Below are 9,816 nucleotides of genomic sequence, written 5' to 3' on the forward strand. Positions count from 1 at the left end.
CAACACACAAAAGCATATTTGCACATGGGGACAGTGTGAAGTAAAAGTGATTATCACATTGTATCAGCAACAAAATTGGACTGTATAAGCAGACAGAGAGATGTGCAGGCTAACACCTTCGTGCACACAAGGAGTAGCCGAAAGCATAAACAGCCATGCACGCACATACACATAAACGCGCACAGGCCAATGCTGCAGCAAATGAGAAAATAAGACTTCTGATTGAGGTCTGGATCTGATCAGATAAGAGCATAAACACCCTGCCGTAAAACCCCATCTCTTTCTCTCACTCTTTGCCTCTCTCTTTCACACACACACACACACACACACACACACACACACACACACACACACACACACACACACACTCACACACACAGTTCTCCTCCATCTTCTTGTTGTATGCTGCATGTCATTGCAGGAGCTATAATGGCCCCTAGACAGTTTTTGAAATATACTTTTGTTTGCACACTCACACACAAGACATACGGGCACGAATGAAAGAGAGGACAAAGCTGCTTAGATACAAAGTTGTCCCAAAAAAAAAAAGAAAAAAAAAATCACAATATCGGCCATCAACAGCAATCACCCAGGTCTCAGGTATTTTCTGCAATTTTTTTTTTTGTTGAAGAATAAGTGAATATGCTGCACCACATTGCCTGGAGAAAAGCTCCTTGCCGTAAAACAGGAGAATTTCAGTCAAAAGAATGGAAAAGAGGCCGGAGTTTGGCATCGATATCCATTTGTACCCAGTACCGTTTTATTGTGTCCTTTCTGGTGAACCAATAGATGGTAGAATTTGAAATAACAGCTTCAGAAGGCAGAACTCTCCTAAACGAGGTTGGAGATTGAGTGAAATTACTCGAAACACTATCTTTCTCTTGGCTGTCGAAAGCTGATGGCATTTGTTTAAGCTTCTCCTCCAAGAGCCATTTAAATGATTGCACCCATCGTTTCTACCCCCCCCCCCCCACGCCACCATGATCATGAATAATGACACTCTGCTTCTCAGTGCTGCTTGGGGACAAACATCCCTTGTGCACGCACACGGGCCAAAAAAGCAACACACAATAGGTTACTTAGTCTCAGAATCAAAAGCTAAACATAACCTTCCTGTCAACACAAAGGGCCTTGCACAGATGCGCCCACGCACAGAAAAACAGTAACGTGCATGCGAACATGCACGGAGCGGAGCTGTGATCGATACCATGCCATTTCTGTAATGGCAATGTAGTTAAAAAGAAATTAAGAGAATTATTATCTGTCTCGGGCCATGGCCGTGAGCCCCATGGCAGCACAGCTAGCCCCATTAGCAAGGGGCTTTCGCGGTCCTCACATGCTCACCCCGTACGCAAACACAAAACACACAATTAGGGGACATGTGCACTGTGCATCAGCTTAGCATCTTTTGTGTCTTAGCTTAGCATCTTTGGGGTCACTGAATGAGGGAGATAGAGATGGCCCACCATCTCCATCTCCCCCTATCATCCCTCAAAGCACAAGAGGGAAGAGTATTTATTAAAAGGCAAAGAAAAAAATGTATCTTTTGTTTGATTTTGGGATACTCTATTGATCCCTGTGGGGAAATTACGCTCTGCATTTAAGCCATCCTCGCTGTGTAGCTAGGAGAAGTGGGCAGCCGCTGTGCAGCACCCAGGGACCAACTCCAGTTTGTCTTGCCATGCCTCAGTCAAGGGCACAGACAGGAGAACTAACCCTAACATGCATGCCTTTTTTGAAGCTGGGGGAAACCGGAGCACCCAGAGAAAAGCCACCGCAGACAAGGGGAGAACATGCAAACTCCACACAGACGACGACCTGGGATGAACCCCAAGGTTGGACAATCCCAGGGTTCAAACCCGAGACCTTCTTGCTGGGAGGCGACAACGCTAACCACTACGCCACCGTGCCACCCAATGATACCAAAAGCAAGGTATGAGAACAAAGCAGAAGACTCAGGAGATATTGGGAAGAATATATGAGAAAGAGAGAGAGAGAGAGAGAGTGCGAGAGAGAGAGAGAGTTTGATTCCGTTGTTGATGATGTGTGTACATGTGAACATTTGTGTGCAAAAATGCAGTTACTATATTTCCATAATATTCATGTTTATGTATGTGTATACTAATAGATATGCATCATATGTTTATGTGTTCAAATAAATGTCTAGAATATTACAATTTTTCTTCATTATGAGGGGGTGTGTTGTTTTGGCAAGTGTGTGTGTGTGTGTGTATATATATATATATATATATATATATGTGGGGGGGCAGTTTTATATATATATATATATGTGTGTGTGTTAGTGTGTGTGTGTGTGTGTGTGTGTGTGTGCGCGCGCGCAGCGCACATGTGCATACACATGCAGGGTGATAAGTGATCACTGAAGGGTTTTTCATTAGTCATTCCCTGGGCACTTGACAACAAAGGCATAAATTACCTCCAACAGATTAGCCACTAATCTCCACCACCGCTTACTTGCTCCCTTGCTCTCTCTCGCACTCTCTCATTAATGTCCCTGTCTTTACGATCCCCTCTCCCTTCTCCAACCAATGAAACAATCACAATCATATTTATCAGCCCTTTCTCTCCCACGTCCTCCTCTCCCATACGGTTTCCTTCATTAATGCTGTCACCTTTAAAGCCTTTGCCCCAATCTTCCTTCCCTCTCCTCAGAAAGACTCCACAGGGTCACTATCCCTGTCACCGATGCGCAATGGCAATAATTACATCTTAATTTAAGCAGACTGACCCTCAATAAAGGCTCTCTATAATGAAGGCGACTTGCATTCTTTTGTTTCTCCTGTCCTTGACCGCCTAACAAGCTAGCAACATAGCGACTTGCAGGCAGTGGGGGTGTTGGCGTCGGGTTCCCTGGGGTTGGATTTACTGCCTGCCACACAATTGCTGTGTAGAATCTCAAGTGGTGTGGGCACCCTTCTTTGATGGGATTTAAGTAACTTTGGCAATACAGAAAAAAGAAATGAAGTCAACAAAGACAAATATCTAAAATAAATATCAAATTATGTGCTACTTAATCATTTGTTCCAGTTGTCAGCCTACCCAAAGAGGTCAAAGTGCAAAGTCAGCTACACACTGGCTTTGCTGGAGATAAGAGGGGATTCAGTGTTTCATTTAAAACGGTGCTTAAACCTGGGCTTTCCATTTGAAGAGAGGTCTCTCTAGCCACTATCTCACCCTGCCAACCTGTTCAGCTATGGTCACTAAACTCCCTCTTCACTGTATCTTGAGTTCAATAAGGACAGGAGCTGCTGTCTGTTATGACACTCTTTCTGTCCAACTCATCTGTTGGCTGATTTCTTTGTCTGACCAAAGGCCAGGCAATTGGCTGACTAGCTGAACGACCAACAGGCCACGTATCAGCTGAGGTAGACCTCGGCCAGGTCCTTGCCACTCAGTGCTCTCTGTTACCTCATTCTCTGTAACAGAAAGTCCTCAATTATTGGCTGGCTAGTTGCCTGGCTGGCTGACTGACTGAGGGGGCCAGCACTTGATGTGGCTCTCTAGCTGAATGACAGTCCTACCTGCTGAAGTCGACCTTGGCCAGCAGCTCTTGTCTCTTTGTGCTCTCCTTCTCTTTTTTCCTCTCCAGCTCTTCTTCAGCTGAAACAAAGTCCTCGTAGGGGAGGTCATCAAGGTCTACATCACCTGGCATAATAAACCTGGGAGAGGGTACATAAATGACACAGTTAAATTAATTGCATTTCTAGTTAAACAAAATACAGTATTTGCAGAAGACATCGCTCAAACATTCTCAAGCACACTGAACCTTAAAAGGAAGGGGATGATGAATACAGATTTGCACAGATCAGCCAGAAGGAACAAAACATAAGACCAAATAGTACAATTTAATAGTGACAGCTTGACAACATTCCACAAGTATTGATCAAGAAGGTAGGAAAAAACACAAATGTTTTTTTCCAAGGAGGGAATGTTTAATTATTAATCTGCCATCTGTGTTTGAGAACATATGTTTTTGTTTGTTTTTATTTGTGGTATAAATAGTACCCTATACATGTGCATGCATAGTGAGTGTTCATGTGTTCCTACCTTCCCCCATCCTCTCTGTTGCCTATAGCTATGAGGGCCTCAAGGTCAGTTCCCTTGAGGCCATACTGAAGCAGCTCCTTGGCTGCATCAACATTCTCCGGGACGCGCTCCGCACACTCATGCAGCACCCACGACCGCTTGCGGATTTTACTCTGGGTGCAAAAAAGAGACAGAAAGAAGAGGGAACAAGCGAGGCAGGGAGATAAAATGACAGAGGAAAGCGGGCCCCAGAGTATCATAATTAATATGCGTCAAAGTCGGGAGGGGCAAATTGGTCAAACAGATCTTTCTGCAGTTCTGCAGCCATTCATCCGCAGCCATGCACACTATAGTCACAAGATATTTAATATAGTCTGATAGTGATATAGCATGAGCACCAAAAATCCTGACTGCATTCTCCCAGCCTCTCTCTCTCTCTGCCTACCTCCCTCTGTCCCTAACGAGATAGTGTTGCATCAGATTTATTTTTCCACATCTGTGCGGCATACCAAGGATTATTCCCAGACAGGTTTCTTTTTTCCTCTCTCTCTATTTATCTCATTCTCACTCTCTAGGCCTTGGCTTGCCCCCCACCAACCCCATCTCAGCAGGAGTGAGTTCCCCCCATCCCATAATAATAATAATAAAGTTTATTATTATTATCCTTCCTCCCTACCAGGTAGTCTTGTATAGAGGCGATGCTGACGGTGCTCTTTCTCCACTGTCTCTGGTAGACCATGTCAGAGTCCAGATTATATGCTTGTGCCAGGGACAAGGCCTCGCCATATTCTTCATTGTCAATCTATGGGGCACATGCATGTACACGCATATACAGACACACAGACACAGACACACACACAAACACACACACACACACACACACACACACACACACACACACACACACACACCCACTGCAAGTTATGGTCACTCTTACTGCAATCCTCATTATGGTAGACTATTTTCGTTAACTAACAACAATTATCATTTTTATTACTATTCATATTATTGTTATTATCAGCTTCATCATAATTACAACTGTTAGTATTACCATCATTACAACTTACAACTGTCATTGGCCAGTCATAGGAAATCACTTCAATGCCTTACAAAATATTTGATCCAACCAGAATGTGACATGTTTATGCAGGCCCACACAATATGTCTTAGCGTGTGTGTTTGCGTGCACCCTGACGAGCACATACAGTATCCGTCTCTGACGGTGTGTGGGAGTACAAAGCAACACATTAGCCAGATTCTGGTTCCTTGAGGGCAGTAATCATCCCACTCAGTTAAACCTCATGTAGGAGGACATCAAAAACCACTCTCTCTGGATCCAGCTAATAAAATCGTTAGCAGCGCTGCCAGAGGGCTTTGTTCACAGTGACGGGGTTACGCTGCAAGTCGTATCATGCCACACCTAAAAATGCAAGGAGCCTGACTTGAGGAAATAACTCAGAGTCACTTGTTTGGGGTCTGTTAACAACTCTGAGTGGTTCTCGCATGTCAGATGCAACTACAAACCTGATGTCGGCTGAAGTGAATTGCTGAGGGATAGCTGGGTCATTGTGGTTTGTCTGAGCGTTTTTTCATGGGTATGTCGGCATATCATGCTGAATTAGTGCAACACAAACATGGACACACACACATTGTGCCTGTATGTGTGTGTGTGTGTGTATATATATATATATATATATATATATATATATATATATATATATATATATATACATACACACATACAGGCACAATTAAACATATGGACTTGTCAATGTATAAGTAGATGAAGAAGAAGAAATTCCAACCAGATGGGAGCAGCTGGGCAAGAGGAACATTCACAAGTGTCGAGGGTGCTGAGTGTTACACAGAGATAACAATGATTTATCGCTTTATAACTCTCCACTGTTCAGATTGACGGTGATGACTAATGGTATCTAATGATGGTGATGATGATGAAGGAGGTCGTAAATGATGGGTCATAAAAATGACTGATGAACCGTGTTCAAACTTGGGACCGTCGAAAGCCAATACCACCCTCACTGTGTTTTATGATGGAAAATGTTGTCTCTGCTGCAATTTGTAGCAAACACCAACAACAGCCATATTTCTAATGTAGCAATTAGCATTTCAGAAGAGCCCTTGGGACTGAGAAATAGCCTTAAAGCAGACTGAACATCTTGCTTGGTTTTCATTTCCCCTCAACGGTGGACTGGCACTGGTCCATTGGAGGAAAGCACTTCAGTGGGCTGGTGTGGGGACTTGTTTTGTCGCAAACCAGTTTTGCATATCAGCCCTTTATAATTCAATCGCTGTCTAAATGATTTTGTATGAGGTTTCCTCTGATGTTATTAAATCAAATCAAATGATGAGAGGAAATGAAGAGTTCCATTTAAAAAAGAGCACACCCACCATTAAAAGAAACTAACACCTTCCTTTATCAAATGATGGTGAGCATAAAAGCTAAGCACATCACAAGATGCCATTAAAGTAAGAGGCAATCTTTGGACCTTTACTCAAAGCTCTGTTTTAACAGTGTTTTTGAAATAATGTCAAAGGAATTTCAGACAGGATTATTATTCCAAAACGGACAGCATTGTGGAAGCCCATGGCCATTTAAGGATCCACAGGACCTACAAGAGTGACCTACACTGGGGCGTCCGAGTAGCGTAGCGGTGTATTCCGTTGCCTACCAACACGGGTATTCTATCTGGCTATTGCAAACAGTTTATTTTTGTCAAAATTTTCAATGAGACATGTAGAATCAAATGATTCTGATGAAATAGCCCTATTTTGAGCTTAGATTCTGTTATTTTCCCTGACGGAACCATTCATCGCACTTGGTGCATTCAAGGACGGTTGAAAATTTGAAAATCCAACAATAATTTTTATTTTTTTAGTTTCTGGCTATGATAAATGGTAATTCTGGTAATTTTTTTTAAAGAAAACGCGCCTCTCGAACCTGCTGGCAGTTTTTGGGCTTCAGAGGGTTAATACTGTCCTAACAGAATGCGATATGAGAGAGCGTCAGCGACAAAATCAGTTTGATTGCTTTATTTTCTATTGGAATATCCTAACTGTCAGCGAGCAACACCCTGTTTTGAGCTGAACTTTTGTCGGGCGCCCCATTTCTATTTACTTCCTGCCGCTGGCATTGAAAAGCATGGTTCATGGACAAGGAACGTCTTCAGTCTAATCTCGAGTGCACAGCTGATAGGTATGTGGTTTGTTTATGTAACGGTTTCAGTGTGGACAGAGTGTCCGATGTGATGCGAAAGTCAAACACTCACATCCAGTTGGGACATGGTGTAACATGAATAAGTTTATCAATTTTACCTAGAGTTTGCCTGAAGTGATATTGTTGTAGTGCTCAGAAACATAAAATGTACTGAAGAAAATCTGCTTGGAAACACACAGCTATCATGTCCTATCTTCTGGAGGGTGTCAAGGCTCTTTTACCTTCAGTTATCTATAGCCTTGGTTTAAAATTCAGCTCTAATCGAGTCGGCCAAAGAGTGCTCATTCAGCATAACACTAAGCAAGGCCACTTGAACACAAGACTTATTTGTCAGTTTTCTCCTGATGACAGCGTTAGTCATTATTTATGTGAACACAGTGTGACCAATAAATTATAGTCTGGTTTGCTGGTGGTTTTAGCCACCTACCTTCCTCTGGTACAGCTCCTCTGGGGTGGTGGACCTAAGGCTAACCAGTCGGTAGTTCTTGACTACGGTGCGTGGCCGTTTGCGTGGTGGGGCAAAGCGCTCCATCTCCGTCGCATAGTATAGGCCCTGCTTGACGTAGCCGAAGTAGCGGGCCTTGGCCGAGGCCTCCTCGTCAGAGTCTGAATCCCCGCCGTCATCCCACTCCTCATCCTCGCTGACTCCGCTGCTCAGGCTGCTCTCCAGGCGGCCACGCTTCTGGGCCAGCCGCACCTCACACTGGTGTGGAATTTGAGAGGTGATAGGGATTAGAAAACAGGATCAAGAAAAGAGAAATGGGATAAAAAATTAGATATGAAGGGAACGAAATACAGAGAGGGAAGAGGGACATGTTGACCATGGATTTGAAGCAAGCAATTTTCTTGTAAAAGATCTGAAAGAACAGGTTTAAAGCCAATAAAATGCCATAATTTTTTTTGAAAACAGGCTTGCATTTGACTATGTTGCGCCAAATCAACAACAGAGAGTCTGTGAACAGAAAACAACAGCAAGGTCAAGCTGTCTGACAGAAAATCAAAGTGGAGAGTATACGTTCCTTTCCACCAGTTTCATCCTTTTGACTGCCTATATTTGGGTGGTGGGGCAGGGGCTTAGATGTCTTGCAGCCTCTCTCCTACTCAAGAGTCCACAAATTTTAGTTTAATACTTCTTAAAAATAAAGCACCCCTCTCTTCCTCTTTTACAGCCCAGGGTTTCTGCAGGCTACAGCAAAGTATAGGCCCCTCTTGTAAGGCTTCATTCCCAGCCAGGTATTATCAAACATTTAACAGCTGTGAAACATTTAGCACCTTAATCAATGAGGAGGCAAGGCAGCCTCGGTGCCAAAAATTTCCTCAAATTCATGTATGCACGCATAGAAGACTGCAAAGTGCACCCACAGTGATCTTTATGAACGTACACACCCACCCACACTCCACCCCTTCTACATGCATTACCAATCAAGTCCCATCTTCTGACACACATAGACACACACTTGCAGATCCCCGTCTTCATACAGCCATCTCTACACAAATACACACACATCTGTTACCGCCCCCCCCTACACACACACCCTAGTACTCCCTTCCTTGTTGAGGCAAGCTGATGAAACCTTTCCCTGAAGTTGGTGGCTGGCAAAGAAAACCTTATCCCATTTCTCTCTCTCTCCCGCTTTCTTTCTCTCTGTCTGTCCATCTGTCTCAATTTCCCTCCCTCTCCTGCTCCCCTCCAGCCCTCTCTCTCTATCACGTGTCTCTTTTACATGTCGAAACAGATAAAAATAAATAAAGAGAAGCAAGGGGTGGAAATAAAAGAGGAGGGTGATGAGATATCAGGCTCTTTATAGGGGGATAAAGAAGAAGAAGATAAATATTTCATCATCACACGCTTTTTACTATTACCGCTGCAGGGCAGTGGTAGAGATAGCACTCGTCTGTACACACACACACACACACACACACACACACACACACACACACACACGCTTGCATACGAAACAGACACACACACACACACACACACGCATACGAAACAGAAAAAGATGACTATGTCCAAGATTTCACAAATGCTGTTTTTGTTTAGTGCAACACAAGCAAGCTTAATTACATACACAATGCACATGAATACAGTGCTACTAAGTTGCATGAATGTGAACCATTTTAATCATGCAAGAAGATTTTTTTATTTGCCAGATGTCTCGACATATATAGTTGACAAGACAGATTACATTTGTACAATGGTGAATGCAATGAACGCATGCCACCACCAACCCAGGCTCATTAAACTTTCCAAGAGACATTTCATATCAGAAAACCTTTCATCACAAGACACTTTTGAAAAATTAAAAACAAAACAGTTCATTTAGCTGTTGTTGTGTGATATGCCATATTAAAGCACCAAATGCAAATTAAGCAATCTAGAATCAAAATACTATTTAGTAAGGTAAAAGATGCTTACATCAGTATCACACATGACAATTTGACACGCAATTTCTCACCGTTTAACATGGAACTATCTACACGTACATTAAAACATAAGTACGAATGCCCATGTGCACACTTATGCTCATGCA

The 9,816-nt window shown here is 43.1% G+C and overlaps 1 protein-coding gene across 1 annotated transcript in view; it reads right to left on the reverse strand.

Annotated features, from left to right (window-relative positions):
- nbas (NBAS subunit of NRZ tethering complex) overlaps positions 1-9,816 on the reverse strand; it is a 227,784-nt gene that overhangs the window by 192,897 nt on the left and 25,071 nt on the right. Inside the window, 4 exon segments of the mRNA XM_056294466.1 lie at positions 3,543-3,680; positions 4,069-4,220; positions 4,724-4,849; positions 7,710-7,985. Of these exon segments, the coding sequence (XP_056150441.1) occupies positions 3,543-3,680; positions 4,069-4,220; positions 4,724-4,849; positions 7,710-7,985 (692 nt within the window).

Source organism: Lampris incognitus, chromosome 15, assembly GCF_029633865.1.
Source record: "Lampris incognitus isolate fLamInc1 chromosome 15, fLamInc1.hap2, whole genome shotgun sequence".
In the NCBI taxonomy this organism is placed as follows: domain Eukaryota; kingdom Metazoa; phylum Chordata; class Actinopteri; order Lampriformes; family Lampridae; genus Lampris; species Lampris incognitus.